The sequence below is a fragment of the Macaca mulatta genome, chromosome 8 (genome assembly GCF_049350105.2).
Source record: "Macaca mulatta isolate MMU2019108-1 chromosome 8, T2T-MMU8v2.0, whole genome shotgun sequence".
Taxonomy (NCBI): domain Eukaryota; kingdom Metazoa; phylum Chordata; class Mammalia; order Primates; family Cercopithecidae; genus Macaca; species Macaca mulatta.
The window spans coordinates 96,068,486-96,087,790 of record NC_133413.1 but is presented as its reverse complement, the minus strand read 5'-3'; the positions used below and the strand labels follow the sequence as shown (position 1 = coordinate 96,087,790).

Here is a 19,305-nt window from a genome sequence, read left to right as displayed (position 1 = left end):
ATAATCAAACTCAGTACAATTCTTTAGGAAAACAGGTGAGAAAGTAAGTTGTTTTGGTTACTTGATCTACAAAGTGACCAAAACAATTCAGTGGGGAAAGGATAGTCTTTTCTACAAATGGTGCTAGGAAAGTTGGATCCTCAGGCCAAAAAACTGAACTTAAATCCTTACCTCATACCATATAAAAAGTTAACTCAAATTGGCTCTTAGACCTATTATTTGGTAGAAAATACAGAATAAAATTTTTGTAAGCTTGAGTTAGCTAAAGATCTAAGGTGAGTTTAGGAAATTTTCTATCTAAAGCAACGAGTTTTTATTCCCTGACGTGTAGAACCTGATATGTGTTCCATTTCATTTTCCAGAATAATTCATTAGCCAAAGACTCCATGGTCAAGGCACAGAGCTAAATCCAGAAAGGCATAATAGTAAGAGATTTATTTTCATTTATTCACTCTTTCCTGTCTGTAATAGTTGTATAATTCATCTGTTTTGTTTGTTTGTGTGTTTCTTTAGAGACAGGGTCTCACTCTGTCACCAAGACTGGAGTACAGTGGTGCAATCATAGCTTACTACAGACTTGAACGCCTGGGTTCATGTGATCCTGGTGCGCGAGACTCCCAAGTAGTTAGGACTACAGGTATGCAACACCACGGTCGAATAATTTTTACATTTTTTATAGAGACAAGGCCTCACTATGTTGCCTAGGCTGGTCTCAAACTGCTAGCCTAAAGCAATCATCCTGCCTCAGCCTCCCAAAGTACTGGGATTACCGGAGTGAGCCACCATGCTCAGCTTAATTTCTCTTTTTAAAATTCAAATTATTATTTCACTTCTGGGTATCAATTGAGTTCCGTTTTTTAATAAAATGAACTTTTATTTATTTTATTCCCAAGGGGCTTATATTGATTCAGCGTGCAGACTCTTCCCCCTTTTCTACCTTGCTACTTTTAATGTAATCATTTCTCTTGAAGAATTAATCTTCATAGGATTGTCATGAAGATCACATGAATGCTCAGAAAGCACTTAAAACGGTACTTGGCATAATAAGTAAATGACCTCCAGAGTTTTTCCTTTTATGGAGATTTCTTCAATTATCAGTAAGCCAATTATGATGGCTCATTATTAATAAGGAATTATTATGAATTATAAAAGTAGACATTTGTTCCTCCATTATTGTATTACCCACTACTCAGTCCACAATAAAATAACCCAAAACAGAATTCTGAATTTTATTAGAGAATATATCTAAAATACAATATTTATTAAGTTATGATATATTGTCTGAATTGAAATATACTCTGTATCACAACTCTAATTATAACAATTTTTACACATAATACTTCATTTACATCTCTGTAATTCAAAAGTCACTAAATTACAACGTAATTCATATTTAAGATAACTTTACTATAAATATATAATAATTTTTAAAGTTTTTCTTTAATATAACATCTTGGAATCATGAACATTTATTTTTTCTGGTTTACATTACATAGAATCATGACTATTTTACCTGATTTGCCTTAACTAGCTCAATTTATCACGTGCTATGGATTTGCACTCAATCATTCTACTTTCCTATGTTTTAAAAGCAGCATTTTAGTGAACAATTGAGTGCTCATCACCCTACATGCTGTGAACAAAGTCAAGGTACTTTATTCTTATTTCTTATCCTATATTCTGTGTTACAGAAAAACTACTACCATAAACAAAGCACCAACCAGCCACAGCAGTTGTTTCAAGCATGACAATTGATCTAGTCTTCACATTTTATTAGTAAGCCTATCAAGTAAGAGACGAAGCGTCTAGAAAACCAGACACAAAGCAATCAGGGTCCAAATCACCAAGGTAGATCTGTGCTTAGCTAGAGGGAAACACCCGAAGATTCATTATTTGGATACAGGCTATGGGACCATCTTATTTGAAGGAAGCTTTGATTTGCCTGTTCTTCAGTGGCTGAGCCGGGCGCCAGTTGTCCACCATCAGTTCTTCAGGTTCACCCTCCCCATTGAAGTTAAGTTTACGGAATTTCGACATCTAAAAGACACAATAAAACATTGATAATTCACGTTTCACAACAGTATTCAGTTATATGCTTGTGTTGTATCTTTAAATACATTCCCCTGCCAGGCACAATGGCTCATGCCTGTAATCCCAGCACTTTGGAAGGCTGAGGCAGGTGGATCACTTGAGGTCAGCAATTCAAGACCAGCCTGGCCAACATGGCAAAACCCTGTCTCTACTAAAAAAAAAAAAAAAAAAAAATTAGCCAGGCGTGGTGGCGCGCCTGTAATCTCAGCTACTCGGGAGGCTAAGGCACGAGAATCATTTAAACCCTGGAGGCAGAGATTGCAATGAGCTGAGATTGCGCCACTGCACTCCAGCCTAGGTGACAGAGCGAGGCTCTGTCTCAAAAAGCAGAAACAAAAACAAACAAAAATTACATTCCCCAACATTCACAGTGCTGTGCATCAAAGGCCAAAATTCAATTTGATTCCTAATAAATACATAATCACATATAGATTATGTATGCATGCTTTAATATAACAAACCAATTTATACAAAATACACAAATTCATTGGGGACATTTTTAAAGGAAATTTTCAGTGACCTTTTAATTTTAAAATCTAATCTCAAAAGTCTATAAACTCATACCTTTAGATGCAAAATAATAACAATTTTAGTTCCAAACTAAAGTTTGTTTTCTGCCCCAGGGAAGACAAACTATCACATCTGTACAATTAGATCAAGTGGTCAGGACCTGTAAGCTCTACAGGCTGAGCGACGAGCTGGCATCTCCAAATACACAAAAACACAGAAATGAATTTGCCCAGGCTGATTTGCCTTAACTAGCTCAATTTATTTCATGCTATGGAGTTGCACTCAACCATTCTACTTTCCTGTTTTAAAAATAGCATTTTAGTGAACAATTGTGAGTGCTCATCATCCTACATAGCCCTATTGGTATTTTGCCAATATATGCATTTAACATTAGAACCCCTTGTCACTGGTTGATTTTTACTCCCTTGTAAACTTGTTTCAGTTTACTGGCCACCACTGAGATACAGGAAGCCATTAAACAGTCTCCCACTTCTTCAAGGTTCTTAAAAAGTGCTACTTTCCTCCCTCTAACCAAGACTTGATCCAAATGAAAAAGGGTGGTTTGGGCAGTAATACAGCAGCCCAGGAATCAACAGCCTTTGATCTCTTTTGTCTGGTAATAGTCTCTCAATCACTCCCATAAAGCCACCTTCCATGCACGTACATTATAACATGCACAGCTATGGTTACTGAATGCTAGGGAGCATTCTAAGGATATATAGGGTTGACTCATTACAACAGAATTCCAGCAATCTGAAAGAGAGTCTATTCATAAAGTGTAATCAGGTCAAACTTTTGATCAAACTAGTATAACCGATTTCTGTTCCTCACTGCACCAATTAAATTACACTCGTCACATTAGTCAACTTGACTCATTATTTTAGCATCACAGAGACAGAGCCTGAGTATAGAAAATAAAGGTAGCAGAATTAGCAGACCCGTTTATACTGCTTACCTAAAATCCACACCCCCCCACCCCTATACTTCCTCATTAACAGACATCGGCCCTCTCCCTGTAAGCCTCAGCGGGGTAATGAAGTTGTAGTGTAAGGAAAGGTTATAATGCCACTTTGTTTTGTAGATGGAGTGTTTACGTTATAATTTAAAACATGGAATTTTTTTCTTCTTTCACTGTGAGCAATCCAACTTTAAAGCAATAGTCTGACATTTAGAGCCATTATAGCAAATGGATTTATGGTGTATACACACCCACAGGCCGAAATGATCACATTCCCTGGCTAGAGACTAAGCAAGAAAACACAATTCTAGCCAGTGAGAAGTGAAAGGTTTGCTAGGGGCCTTCAGGGAAAAGCTTCTCCGCTCCTAGGGAGCCAATGGAAGAGGTATTCATTTCCTCCTCAAGAAGTGGTTGTATCCAGATGTGATGCTCAAAACGCTATTGCAACTGCCTTGAAGATGAAGTCCTCACCTGAAGATGGGCAAGGCCAAGTCAAGGGAATCAGACAGAGGAGGACCTGGAACCCTAGCTTCCTGAGCTAAGCATGAGCCTCCCTCCAGACTCCATGTTATAGGACAAGAAAAATAGCCCTATTGGTATTTTGCCAATATATGCAATTAACATTATTAGTTTAATACCACTTTCAACTTTAAAGAGCAAACTCAGGGCACAAGGATTAATGCAGTAGGTTCAACTGCCCTTATCTATATGTGTATTTCGGCCTGTGGGTGTGTATACGCCATAAATCTATTTGTTATAATGGCTCTAAATGTCAGACTATTGCTTTAAAGTTGCATTGCTCTCAGTGAAAGAAGAAAAAAAAATTCCATGTTTTAAATTACAACGTAAACACCACATCTACATAGCAAAGTGGCATTATAATCTTTCCTTACACTATAACTTCAAGAAGCTTGCTCAAATATCTTATTACTACAAGGTCAATCTTCAAGTGACATACTACAAGACAAGCAGGCTATTTTTTAGGCACACTTTGATATGCTACAAGTAATTTTCCAGTTAGATATATATTTCCTTTAAAGAAAGATGTGAAGCATCTTCAGCATTCATAAGTTCATATTCTAAAGGAGGACACAGGAATAGAATCCTTGCTCCCAGACCTGATTCTGTCCCAAGGTAGCTGAAGGGAAAACACTTCAATTTTCCTGTTTCTCAGACTGTTGTTGATCAAAGTGATTCAAGCCAGTGAAATGAGAAAGGTGGACAACATAATCTCTATTGCACATTGCAGCTCTAAACCTCTATTATTCAGCATTTTTGTAGCTTTAAATCACACTATCACTACTCACATAGTGACCATTTTCAAGATTGTTGGCTCCTAAAGCTCTCCTTAAATTATTCAGGATCCAACCTCTTGCGAATCCTAAGGAATGTTCACTTTCTACATTTCAACTGTGTGCTAAGAGACAAGTCTAGGAAAAATTCATTTGTATCCACTTTTGTGGCCACTCATCAGTGACTTAGAAGCTGCATTAATCACTTGAACATCACACAATACATTGTATTGGAAATGTAAGAATACCTGCTCTAAGCCTCTAAAGCAACCTGGAGTAAGTTTTAATAGATATGTGTTCTCCAAGGGATGACTCTCACCTGTCAGGATTCAGAAATGCATTCTGATATAAATAAAACTGCAGAAAGCTCTTATGTGAGTGAGTAGTAAGCTGGGAATTCACTGATATCTATGTAACCTTGAATATGAACTCTCACTTTTCTAAGCCTCAGTTTCCTCATAACTGGCAAAAAAAAAAAAAAAAAAAGCATTTATTAGGTGACAGACACCTTTTTCATTGAATCTTTACAATGACTATTCAATTTTACAGGCTAAACAAACTGTGTAAGTTTATAGCTAATAACAACAAAGATTTACTGAATGCTGTTTATTTGCTAAGCACCGTCAAAGGCACTATTTCCACAGCAAGAAGTAGCAGAAGGATTAAATCTCAGGTCTCTCTCACTCTGGAGGCCAAGGTCTTCTGCCTTGACTAAATGCTCCACCTATAAACAGACCTGTCATTAGAAAACCAACCTGCTCGCTGCTGACGCTGATGGGTTCCTTGAGCACAATCCAGGTCACACATTCCAGAAGAGGAGGGGTGGTCAGTGAGCCTGGGTAGGTCCAATAATCCAAGGATTCAGGAAGGAGACCACGAGGATCGAAGTTAGTGAAGTCAGCACTCTTGCCCTAGAACAAGGCAAATACGCAGGTTCAAACCGTCACATTGACACAGTAGGAGGAAGGTAGGAAAGCAGGAGACACAAATAGGTATACTCCTCTCTGATGGTCAAAAACACTTGTTAAAAGAGAGGTCCTATATTCACTGGCAAACAAAATAAAAAGAAATTAACAGAAGACATTCGACTTGAAAATATGTGGCAGGTCTTAGCAAAACAAAACAAAACAAAACAAAAACTATTTTCACATGTCCATTTTTCATGTTGGCCATTTATCTAAAATCCTTACATTCTCCATTAAGTCATTAACTGATCACACCCAGTATTTAAAGTGAGACTGCTGCCACTAAAATGAGGTGACTTCAGATTGCAATAACAGAAATAGGGTATCCCTGATGAGGAGGTGATTTTTCTCGCTCTAGGTCAGAATCAAATAACTACATTCTGTTTTGGACACTACACTTTTCAAGCAAACAGGAATGATTTATTGGAAGAGTGACAAGGTGGTGGCAAAGAGAGAAAATGATGTCATATGAGAATAGTTAAAGGGAACTAAAGATAATTAGCTTGAGGTAGGTGAAAAAACAGAGTAGAGAGAGAGTAAGTTATGTGGAAGAGAGATCAGGTTTATTCTATGAATTCAAGGGCCTCAAGCCAGGGGTGTAGAGTGAGCATTTCAGAGGATAGATGCTGCTTCAATGTGAGGATCAGCTTTAGAAAGCCAGGGCTGTCCCTGCTGATAAGTTCCCCATTACGGGAAGTGACTGTAGTGTTTAAACAGATGCTCAACGACCTCAATACAACTATGCTGTAGAGAGGATTTAAATGTAGGATGAATGAATGCAAAGAGGTTATAGAATAGAAATCTCCATGAAACAGGGCCTTGTTTATCTTGTTCACCATTGTATCTACTTGTTTGCAAAGCGACTGGCACATAGTACATACTCAACAAATATCTGCTCTGTGAGTGAGTGAATAATTTGACTAGAGGACCTTTGAACCGCCTTGTAGTCATAAGATTCTCTGACTCTTACATATGGATGTTCAAATGATGGGGGAGCAAGATTAAATAAACACAAGTCTTAGAATTATGCTAGCATTAGGATCAACTTTGTTGAAAGAAACATTAAATATTTAAGGAATATTCTACCTTTATCAACTGCTCATCCAAATATCACATGTCATTGAGACTGTACAATTTGATCAAAAGAAGTTTCTAAAACCAATGGAGTATTGAAAATCAGTACCCTAAGGAGGTGGCAGAAAATTCAAATTTACCTTTGTTTTAATGGAGTCCAGCACATCAACAACTTTCTGAAGGCCTGGTTTAGCGCTGCCAACCTAAAGAAAAACATAAAGGGCAAGATACTATCACCCAGTTGGTACTGTACCAGTTTTTATTTTTATTTGGGTAGCTCTATTAGAAAACATCCAAATAGCCCAAATCCTCCACTTTATACATGACACCCATCAGTACTGGCTTGATGACACTGACACCATAGACTTGCCTACTTTCACCGAATCTTCAACCTGCCTCGGCTTCCACTCAGATAGTACTCCTGAAACCACTGGCTCAATTATCCCCAGTGACAGAGCTCTAACTTTTAGAATACTCTTCAAGGACTTTCCTTGATTTGGACTTTACACTACGGTCATCCCTTCTTTTTAAAAATTATCTTCTTCTTTGGCTTTCCCTATGCCTTCCAACATCCCAAATCTCTCTTAACTCTTGCCTTTTTTTTTTAGAGTCAGAGTCTTGCTCTGTCACCCAGGCTGTAGTGCAGTGGCATGATGATAGCTCACTGTAACCTCAAACCCCTAGGCTCAAGTGATTTTCCTGCCCTTGCCTCCCGAGTAGCTGGGACTGCAGGTATACACCACCATGCCCAGCTAATTTTGTGTTTTTGTGTTTGTTCGTTTGTTTTATGCCCAGCTAATTTTTAAAATTTTTTCATAGAGATGGAATGGCGCTATGTTGCCCAGGCTGGTCTTGAGCTCCCGGCCTCAAACTATCCTCCTGCCTTGGTGTCCCAAGGTGCTGGGATTATAGGCATAAGCCACCACGCCTGACCCCTTTTAAGTTGTTTAATTTGCATCTCTCCCCTTGTAAAGGCCTTACATTTTGCAGTTTCTCATGATTGCCCCCTGGGCAGCTTTCTCATCTCCCTCTTGGTGCTGTACTTGGATGATTTCATAGATACCTGTAGCTTTCACCTCAACATATGAATCAGAGCTCATAAATCTCCAGTCCAGACTTTTCTCCATTCCGCTTTACCACTGTTTAGAAGGCAGCTCAACCAGTTTTGTCCCACTGTTGCCTGAAATTCACTGTCTTTCCCCTCTTCAGTACCTGATCTTACTTTATCATGATACAGTACTGTTTAGCCTCAGATTAAATGAAAAGAAAACAAACACCTAGCAGTCACCCAAGTTGATCTTTTTATGTTCTTCACTTTTACATTCAAACAGTACCGAATAAACACCTCTCCTATTGTCTTTCTGTCCTCCATCTCCACTGCAACTAGCAGATATGAAAGGAGGAGATAAACTTTAAAACATTTCAGGGACAAAGACATTTCCTAAGCTCTTTTGTAGAATGCCCTGTATGTTACAAATGTTCTGTCTGGTCATTCTTTATTAAAAATAGGAAAAAAAGAAATAATTGGGCCATCAACTAACCTTCAAAAAAATACCTAGAACGGCCAGTCCATTGGGTTGCTGCACAGCTTTCCCAAAATCCCCATATTTTGTGTTCCAGTGAACCAAGTGAAGCTAAGGTGAAGAGACAAAGCCACAGTGAGTGGTTTACACAATCAAAGCCGACAGATTTTGTCCAATGGTCTTTTTCTCACAGTAAAGGTTACTTAGGAAATTGAAAATATGGATAATTTTAAATCAAAACTTTCCTTTCATTTTAATTCTAATTATCCACAGAGTACTTGGTATAATAGCAAGTGTTTTCATCAATAACTCTAAGACAAAGAAATGTACAGTTTTGACAGAAGGCACACATTTGATATCCAAATTTATGTTAAAACAGGATCCTCTAATTTGAGTCTGTTTACTTTTTGCAAATGGTGGAGTTGGAGACAGTAGAGAAAGTTCTGCAGCATTAAGTATAATGTCACAATTAAAGGTTATAAAAAGCAAATATGAAGGTCCTTTGTAAAAGAAGTGGTTCACTGGGTGCGAGTTGAATTTACAAATTAAGCTTTTGAAATTAATGCTATCAACATATAAACATTTTTCCCTGGAAAGAAAAAAAAAAGTATATCTTACCTCTGCAGCATATTTCTTTTTATCCACAGTATGCTCAGAACCTTGCCCATCAAGTGAACCCCAGTGAAAGTGAAACTGAATCAATCTGTAAGTGCCATCCAGGGGTCCTCCCTTGATCACTATAATTAAAAACATATATACATGTAACATATATGTATGTATCTGCATACACATACATACATATGTATACACACATACATTCATACACACGCACATGAAACACATGTCTAAATATTACCATCTTTAGTTCTATTTTACAGTACTAAATGTTTGCCTTTCATCACATTTCACTCTGAAAATTCAATCCAGAGTCAAGTTTAGTCTATGGTGCTGAACAAAATCACTTCGTCTGTTTTTATTCCTCACATGTGTTGTCTGGAGAAAGGATGCTTTTCACATCTTTCTTTCTGAGCATACTGATTCCTTTTTCTGGATTTGTTTTAGAGTCATAGATTCAGGTCCAGAGAGAGAAAATTTTAAGTGAAACTAATAATCCCTCTGTGAATCATTTAGGAAGCACCCATGTAGCCACTGGCCAAATAATTGGTCTGCCACATACACTTGCAAACGTGGGACCGTCTGCTCTACCAAGGCCCAATGGCTGCCATACAGCCTGCTTTGCTAACCTCTGATACCAGTTCTTACACACCGGAATTTGTGAAATAAGTATTCCATTGATCTTAACATTGCAAAATCCAATTATCCTTATATAGGCTTCCCAAATTCTTTAGAATTTGGACTGTCACTGCTGCTGGCTAGCTTTGTTCCCTTAATTTTTTATTATTTATTTACATATATTTTAATTATTATTATTATTATGGTGGCTCACACCTGTAATCCCAGCACTTTGGGAGGCTGAGGTGGGCTGATCACGAGGTCAGGAGATCGAGTCCATCCTGGCTATTATTATTTTTTGAACAAAATCTTGCTCTGTTGCCCAGGCTGGAGTGCAGTGGTGCGATCTCAGCTCACTGCAACCCCCGCCTCAAGCAGAATTCAAGTGATTCTCGTGCCTCAGCCTCCCGAGTAGCTGGGATTACAGGCGTGCACTACCATGTCCAGCTAATTTTTATATTTTTAGTAGAGGCAGAGTCTTGCCTTGTCGCCCAGGCTGGTCTGGAACTCCTGAGCTTGAGTGATCCATTCACCTCGGTCTCCTAAAGTGCAGGATTACAGGCATGAACCACCGTGCCCAGCCAAAAGTTTTTATTAATCTTCTTTGACCTTAATTTACTCATCTGTAAAGTGGATACACTAAATCATTTACTATTTTACTAATAATTTATGGATCGTCTTCTATATGCAGTGTAATGTGCTCTATTATCTCTAAGAACTTAAAATTCTAACTTGATAACTATTCCATGATTCTACTATTTTGGCATTAATGTAACTTCACTAAGCCAAATCAGTACTAAAACTCACATACTTGGGCTACGAACTATCTGTACATAACTAACAAGTTGCGTCTTGACAGAGGATTAAAATAGTGTGAAATCACTCTTTCTCCTCCCCTCCACCAAGAAAACTCTGTACCTAACTTTATATATATTAATGGGATTTAACCAATATATTCAAAAGCTTTTAGAGGTAGTTTAGTTCTACAATTTAAATTTTATTTTTCTAGTACTGGGAATTAAACATCTGTTGCTATAAGTGTATTTTATTAGCTTTACTTTATACTTCCATAAAATAACGACCCCAAATTTACTTTGGCATTGCAGAACAAAGGGATAACTTCGGTACAACAAGATTTGTTCATGAGCTTCACCTAAATATGCTTACATGGTAGCAACACCCATTCATCTATTCAAAGTGAAACACTGCTTTGAAGATATTTAAGCAGTGAGGTCTTTCTGTGGTTCCTGATACAACCTCTGGCTGCCAGATCTGTTTTACAGTAGGCCAGGATAAAAAAGGAAGAATGAAAACAGAAAGAATTATAAATGGTGTTATGTTTCAGATCTGCTAAGAAATATGAATTTGGATGTATTCTGACAAAGTCACATCTCTTGGAACACCAAAACAACTTATTATGACAGTATGTTTCCTGATAATTCTATAAGGAAATATTAGCTTCTAATTCTAGACTCTTTTTAAGAGAATGAAAGAATTCTCTTTTTTTTAATAATAATATACCCTTAAAAATTAAATATATGTTCATGAAATAAATTAATACTGAAAAAAATCCTTTATAATAACTCTTTAAAGCTAGCAACCAACTGGCTGATAATAAGAAGCAAATGTCATTTGTCACATCATTAATTCTACCAAGTGGTAAAACTAACTAAATAAAACTATACTAAGCATCTTGAGATAACCAGTTTTCCAAATGTAGCTTCTTTCTCCCCAATGAAGAATCATAGCAGGATCTTACATTTTAAGGAGAATAAAGTTTATTGCTATTTCTTATTCTTATTCTTTCTCTTACAAATCTTAAAATTTCATCTTAATTTGTTTCTAAGAACATTTAGAATTAGGCAAGAGTGTGTGCAAGCTTTTATTAAACAATGCTTGCTAACAGCTAAGACAAAAAAAAAAAAAAAGAAAAAGTACTCTGGGCTCAATGATTAAACACATTCAGTGCTAATCTCCTATCACCAGATACCTGTTTTAGCCCCTGTTAAAATAAAACTCATTGCTATGAAGATTAGAAACCCACTGTAACTAGAAAAAGTTATTAAATCCTTAACGTTTACTTGCTACAGAAGGCAACAATTCTAGCAAACTCTTAGCATGGAGTTTAGTCAATGAAGTCCTTCAAAAACATGGTTATAATAAATTGACATAAACTCAAACTTTTTATTTGCGAAAAATAAAAGATAATATTTTGGTTTAAGTTAGGGACTTTATGCTATATTCTGGATCTACTTATTTATTTAAATAACTCCATGCCTTTTTCTAAACTGTTGCAGTTTAAAATGAAATCTATTTTCTAATGTAAAAATAATTTTTAAAAATAGCAGAAATTGCTAACTGCGTATTTTTTCTCTGTAAAATCCAGCCATGGCAGTGGCGCTTTAAAGAGTCAATGGTTTATTGTGCCCCAGAAATGTGTTTTGTGCGGGATGGAGACATAAATACAGTTTTCTACTCTAACGTTTTTTCAAGACCTCCCAAATTTAATTTAAATTCAAATCTCAACATCAAGAGCTCCAGCCAATTTTAATTTTCATGATCTGTCATCAATTATACATACTCTGTATATAACACAAAACAAGCACTAAGTGTAATGTTATAGAATAATCTGTCTTCCTATACATATTATTTGAGGAAATTATATAAATTACTTTTTGAGAAAAATAAGAGATCTAGCAATATGGAAATGAATCACATTGCTTACACAAATTAAAAGCTGAACATTTAATATTTTTTAATTTTTTCTCCCTACTCACTTAAACTAAATTAAGATGCACTGAAGTGACAGACTAAAGACCTTAATGAATGTCAACAGTTTCTTTTAAGTCCAAAATATAAATAAACTAGTCCCAATAATCTTTAGTTTAAAAATAAATTTTAAATGATTTCCTACTAATGAAGCAAATGATTAATTCTACAGAAAACATGTCATTTTCGGGACTATCTTTTCTATAAATAACCTGAAAATGTTAAAATCATGTATTACTGTGTTGACTGTTGGCAGCAGCCAATAATCCTAAGGCTACGTGACAATATAGACAAATCTGGGGATAAAAAACATACATGTGTTCCATTTGTTTTAAAGCAATAAGATGTGTAGCTGTCACTTTCGCTAGAGTAAACACTGTTGAAATTCAACAGAAGTTGTGGTTTAAGCTATGTGGCAATTATATGGGAGTAAAAAAAGAAGCTGTTTTGATGTGAATATAGTAACTACAGTGTTTAGAATATGTTGGTCCATTTTCTAGGTATTTAGGGTTTTGCTGACACCATGACTGTGTGCATGACAAGCCCTTTCATTTGTTGCCATGCTTTCTTTTAACTTAGGACTGCTGTGGAAGAAAACTTTTAGAGCTTCAAAAGCAAGTCTCTGAAAGTCAAGCAGGATCCATGTATGAAGATCCATTATGTCATACAGACGATGGGTCACTTAGAAAGAGCACAGGTAAACTCATCCAGCTTCCTTTAATCTTTTCTTGAAATAACAAACAGATTTTTAAAATTTCAATTTCTAAAAAACAGAAATGATGTAAGACTTGGATAAGAGTTGGCCCAATAATTCTGGTATTGGCTTTCAAAATTTGTCCCTAACTTTGCAATAAAGCAGGAGAGTATTAAACTCCTTAATAAAAGTTAATAAGTTAGCAGGAGTTAATAATTTGACTACTATTCTTTTCTCCTAGATAAGGCCATTAATAAAACATCTCAAGCAGGGTGAGTTATTATTTAATAAGCTTTTTTAAAAACCTAAAGGGATTAGCAATTTTTCATTAACTTAAGGTGAATTTAAGGTGGCTTATTTTCAAAGGAATTTAGAAGATTGATCAGAGCTCTAACCCAAGCTTCTAGTTAAATCCTATTAACTCCACAGTTTAAAAAATTCTCTCAAGCTTAAATCAGCAATAAAGTCAACCCACTCAGTTCCTGATACCCAAGTACCTAAGTTTGGATATAAGAGAACATTTAAAGCATATTGGAAAACCTCAATTTATGAGAAGTTCTAGAAGGCTGAAATCTCATTAAGACAAAGAAGACAGGTAAATGAAATGCATTTAAATGCAGGAAATAAGAGGTATAGGAAATCTAAAAATGTTCACCACAAAAATAACTCCTAACAAAAAGATGTTAAACTGTTGATTTGTTAAAATTAAATGAGTGAAATAAAAAACTCTTTGACTTAAGTGTACAGAAAAAAATGCCAGTTTTTAAAAAACATGGTATGTACAAACTAAATGTCAAATATGGTTATCCTTCAAATATTTTTATTCAAATTCTATTTTTAAGTGATTGCTATTTAGTCCCTCCAGCAAACTGGCAAGGAGATGACTTAGCAAGTTATTTAAACTCTTCGGCTTCAGTTTCTTCATGTTTATTTTAGGTGAGTTTAACTAGAGTATCTCTACTCTTTGTTTTAGCTTTGAGAGCCTAGGATTGTCTTATTTAAAAAAAAAAAAAAATTCTAAAGGGAGTTTTTCCACATGTTTTTTCTTTGTGTGTGGTTTTGTTTGTTTGTTTGTTTTGAGATGGAGTCTCATGCCATCGCCAGGATAGAGTGCAGTGGTGTGGTCTTGGCTCACTGCAACCTCCACCTCCCGGGATCCAGATTCTCCTGCCTCAGCCTCCTGAGTAGCTGGGGTTACAGACGCATGCCACAACACCCAGCTCATTTTTTTGTATTTTTAGTAGAGACGGGGTTTCTACTACTGTTGGCCAGGCTGGTCTTGAATTCCTGACCTCAAGTGATCTGCCTGCCTCAGCCTTCCAAAGTGCTGGGACTACAGGTGTGAGCCACCATGCCTGGCCCCCACATGGTATAATTTTTAAAAATTTCTTCTGTAGATGTCTTTTCCCTTAATATTGACATTGTAATATATTCTGCATCCTTGTTTAACCAAAGTAACTGAAAATGTGGAAAAGAGAGGCAAAATTACAAAGGAATCTTTCCTATGCAAATGAGGGCAAGTCCTTCCTGACCTTGCTTTGAGTGTGCCTTCTTGCCTTTCTGGAGCACATGCTGTGCTCTCTTAAGTCCCCTGGTATTTCCTATCTCCCTTTGCCTGGACTCTTGTCCAAGACATCAAAATCCTTCAAGCCTCCACATAAGCCTTATTTACCCTGGAAAGTCTTTCCTGTCTTACACAGTTAGACTGCTAAGCCTCCTTCATGTTTCCATAGTTCCTGGGAATACTTCCTTTCTGCACTTATCAAAGTGGCAGTCAGGGTCTACTATTTCTATGTCTTTCTACTTTAGATATTTCCAGCATGGGCTCCGGGAAACAGGAGAGGGACCAGGCCTCCACCCTGCTTTCATGATGCTTAGCTTCCCATGCATTTAAGTGGTGTTAGTAATGATTTTTTTTTTTTTTTTTTTTTTTTGTAGAAGAACTAGGTGGATAATACATGTGTCTCTAAAGGCATGGGTGGGAGCTCCTACCTAAACGCCATGGTTTTCATCTGTTTCACAATCTAAACATGGCCAACTTCTTTCAAAATGTATGCATTGCTCTCCACAAGAAATAGCTGCTAAAAATGTAGCTAGACCCAATTAGTTACTGCTTATGGAGAAATCCGTCAAAGTTTAACAGATTCATGGTAAAATATATAACTATATAATAACTTCATACATAAAATAAGTACATATTCAGTATGATAAACAGAATGCTTCAGAAAATATAAAAATAAAATTTTAAAATACCATCCAATGATGGGAACTAATCTTAAAGCTGTTAAAGAAAAAGTTTATTCAGAAATCTTACCTCAGGTGCAACATTTACAGCAATTGTCTAATAGAGGCGGTCGAAGGGTTCAAATTGTGACAACAACAGAGGCCATTTATTGAGGAACTTCTATGCGCCAGGCACTGGGCTAGGTGCTTTACATATACTGTCCCATTTCATCCTTCCACTGTGGCAGATACTATTGTTACTCCAACTTAACAGTTAAAAACAACTAAAACCTAGACAGTATTACTCGCAAAGTCTCTGAGCTAGTTGTCGGCAGAGCTAGAACTCAACTCTAGGTCTCTCTGACCCCGGTCTATGCTGATAACCACCAGACCATATGTTCAAATCCACTTTCCAATAATATGTATTACTAGAATAATTTATTTCACTATCCATTTTCTTTTTTTTTTTTTTTTTTTTTTTGAGACGGAGTCTCGCTCTGTCGCCCGGGCTGGAGTGCAGTGGCCGGATCTCAGCTCACTGCAAGCTCCGAGCCCGGGTTTACGCCATTCTCCTGCCTCAGCCTCCGAAGTAGCTGGGACTACAGGTGCCCGCCACCTCGCCCGGCTAGCTTTTTGTATTTTTTTTACTAGAGACGGGGTTTCACCGTGTTAGCCAGGATGGTCTCGATCTCCTGACCTCGTGATCCGCCCGTCTCGGCCTCCCAAAGTGCTGGGATTACAGGCTTGAGCCACCGTGAGGACGATAATGAATCTCATTTGCTTTCATTTATTGGAGATTTGTTTCTTCAGCGTCCCAAAAAAGACTCAAAGTATCCAATTTCTATGTAGCATCCAATGAGATACAAAATGTGGTAGACATTACATCCATTGAAAACAATGACATCATTGTGGCTCTTTCAAAAAGCACAGCTACAGACTAAAGTAGCTCACTTCTTTTGGTTTGTAAATGACTAGACATGAAATGTTATAGTATCCTTTCTGTATGTGTAATACCTTGAGACCTTTGGCCTTGTCATGTTATAAATATACAGTATTCTTTACAAGGAAAAAAGTGTTTAATTTAATTATATAACACTGTTCCTTTGGAGTGAGAGAAATGCTTGGGAAAGCAATGTAGCAGAATCACTGAACTGTCTTCAATGTACAACCTTGACTTGATTCTAATAAATCATCATACTGTGTCAGAATGTGTGAGTATGATTGTGAGTGTGTGTGTGTGTATGTATGTATGTGTGTACTGGGGACGGTGCACACAGGCAGGCACAGGTAGGTTGAAAACATTTCTCAGATGATCTCCACATTATCCCCCATCTAATTGTCTTCCAGAATCACCATTTCAGAAAGCCAGGTGTTTACAAATTTTTTAAAAGTTGAAAGGAGGGAAAAATTCTTTTTACAAAACCAAGCTGACTATATAGGATAGCTGCTGACAAAGAATAGTCAACCCAAATGGTTATAATTGCATGTTATACAATATATTAGTACCTTAGGTCACTACTCCAAAACTTTCTCATTTTGCTGCACCACTCCCCTCACTCCCACCACCAAACAAAATGTGTTTGCAGCACCATTTCATTCAATGACCTTCCGAGGAAAGCACTCAGGAAAATAGGGCACTGGCAATTAAAGTAACTGCTGAGCAAAGAAGGCAGCTACTATGTCTGAATGGGATTGTTCTCTTGTTTCAAAAGAGAGAGAGATTAAAAAAAAAAAAAGCAGCATTTTTTTTTTTTTTTTTTTACAGTGAGCATCCTGTAAACAGCTCTATTACAAATATGGTAATTGGTTTTGTCAGTAACGGGCCAGGTATGTCCACCAACTCTACAACATCTTCGTTTGTGGAATGAATTTCTGAGTAGATATCAAAATATGCTGCCATCTTTATCACACTAGCCCAATCTGAAGAAATACCCATAACATTTTCCAAGAATTTCAGCATTTTAAATTGGCACGTTTTTTGTTACTCTTCTCGCTGCTACCTTGAAGATAAGGCTCACTAAGATATACTTTTTAATGGATACGCATCAGCTCTGGAAGACAAATATTTTACAATCTTAAAAGTTCAATTAGTGCAAATCTCATCATGATTGATCTTTATTGCTAGGGGACTTTGTGCCTTTTGTGACTTTTCACAGGCATAGCGCAGTTATTCAATGCCCTACATAGAAGTCAGGGATTTCACAGAGGAGAAACGGCCCCGGGACACTTCAAACTAATTAGCCTACTTCTCAGAATCTGAGACCTAATGAAAATGATCAGGGTGGCATCCTTGAGTCCTGAGACAAACTGTGCTATTAAGAGGGTTCCTACCACTGTTCCTGGCTCCTTCCATTAAGCTCGGAAAACAGCTACTGTCTGAAATACACAAGTTATTTTCTAAATACTGACCTGCTTTGTCCTGAGAGTCATCAAACTCCACGTTGAAAGAATGACCATTGTTGAGGATCCTCAGAGAAGTTGCTTGATCATAGGAAACAGACAGGGGCTTCAGGGAAGGGTCATACTTGGCTGTATGAGTGTCGATGTCAACAGGGGACTGGCGCTGTCCCTTGGCAATGGGGAAGTCCTTATGCCAGTGCTCAGGTCCTGGGGGAAAGAAGACGTGTGAATCCCCCATTGTAGGGAAAGGTACACCCAGACCCCTAGAGAACAATCATTCCGGAGCCTATCTGCTCAGTTCCAATTTTAGAAGCACCACTTAACAGTGGGGTAAATTTTGGCAAAACACGTAATCTGTGCCTCAGTTTCCACATTTGTAATATGGAATAATTAGAAATTTACCTCATAGATGTCGCTGTAACAATTAGAATTGATATATGTAAAGTTCTTAGATCACTGAGTGCTATATAAATATTAGCTATTTTAAAGTCGTTTTACTGAAATTCAGCAAGTGAAGTTGGGCAGACACTAATGTCAGGGCTTGTGGTTGGGATTTTGGGATATGCAAGCTCACTTAAGACATTCAAGGAGATCCGGATCCTTTCCTCACTGCCCAGGCCCGGGCCCACCCCTCCTTTAACCGTCAGGGTCCCCACTACCTAGGAAGCCCCACACCTTCCAAAGATGCGCTAGGTGCGCCAGAGGCATGCTTCTCTGCTCCGCTGGCTCGGAAGAACCAGGTCTGAGGCCAAGATAAAACCTGATTCCTGGTGTCCGACCCCCTAACATTAGAAGTCGAGAGATGAAGGGAACACTCGGAAATCAGCGCCATGGATTCAAACCAGCACTGGAAAATGCCCCGGGACAGTTCGTGCTGAGCGCCTTAGCCACAGGTGGTGCTGAAACTGCAGGGGTGTGTGGGGGTGGACTGGGGGGGGGGGAGGGGAAGGGGGAAGGGGAGTCTCTTAATTTCTCTGCGATCAACAACTGGAATTTTCCGTTAAAACCCTTCCCGCCTCCTCCTAGGTCCGGTTAAAATGATCCCCCAGGTCGGGACCCGGGAGGGACTGTCCTCGGGTCCCGCGGCCAGGGCTGCGCCTCCCCTCCTTCGGGCCCTGTGCGCCTCGGGCGGACGCGGGGATTCCTCGACAGTGGCCTCGCAGCTGGGGCAAGGGGGGCATCCCCGGCGCCGGGGAGCCGCGAGCGGATTGAGCGCCCGGGGCGCACCTGAGAATCCAGCGCTCCCCGCGGCCGCAGTAAACAGCATGTGCGGGTGCTGTGGGCCCCGGGCCGGCATCCAGGCTCGGGGATCCGGGATCTGGGGGCCGCCGCGCCGGCCACCGCCGGCACTCACCGTTGTGCTTGCCGTACCCCCAGTGATGGGACATGATCGCGCCGGCGGTCTGGGCTGGCCAGGAATCGGCACCGGTCTAGCGGCGGCAGCTCGGGCGCCTGCACTGTATGTCCGCGGGTCGTGCCGGCACCGGCTTTTATAGGCTCCCGCCAACTTCGTGCTCGGGGGCGGCCCGGGGGAGGGGGCCCGGATGGACCTAGGCGACAAGGGGAGGAGGTG

The 19,305-nt window shown here is 38.6% G+C and overlaps 1 protein-coding gene across 1 annotated transcript; it reads right to left on the bottom strand.

The window, feature by feature from the left end:
- Positions 1-1,306: 1,306 nt before the first annotated feature.
- On the bottom strand, positions 1,307-19,133 carry CA2 (carbonic anhydrase 2). The gene is given in 7 exon segments (NM_001195417.1): positions 1,307-2,037; positions 5,607-5,762; positions 7,031-7,093; positions 8,432-8,524; positions 9,032-9,150; positions 17,742-17,939; positions 19,087-19,133. Coding segments are annotated over 7 exon segments (783 nt in total). The 5' UTR covers positions 19,121-19,133; the 3' UTR covers positions 1,307-1,917.
- Between the last annotated feature and the right edge of the window lie 172 nt (positions 19,134-19,305).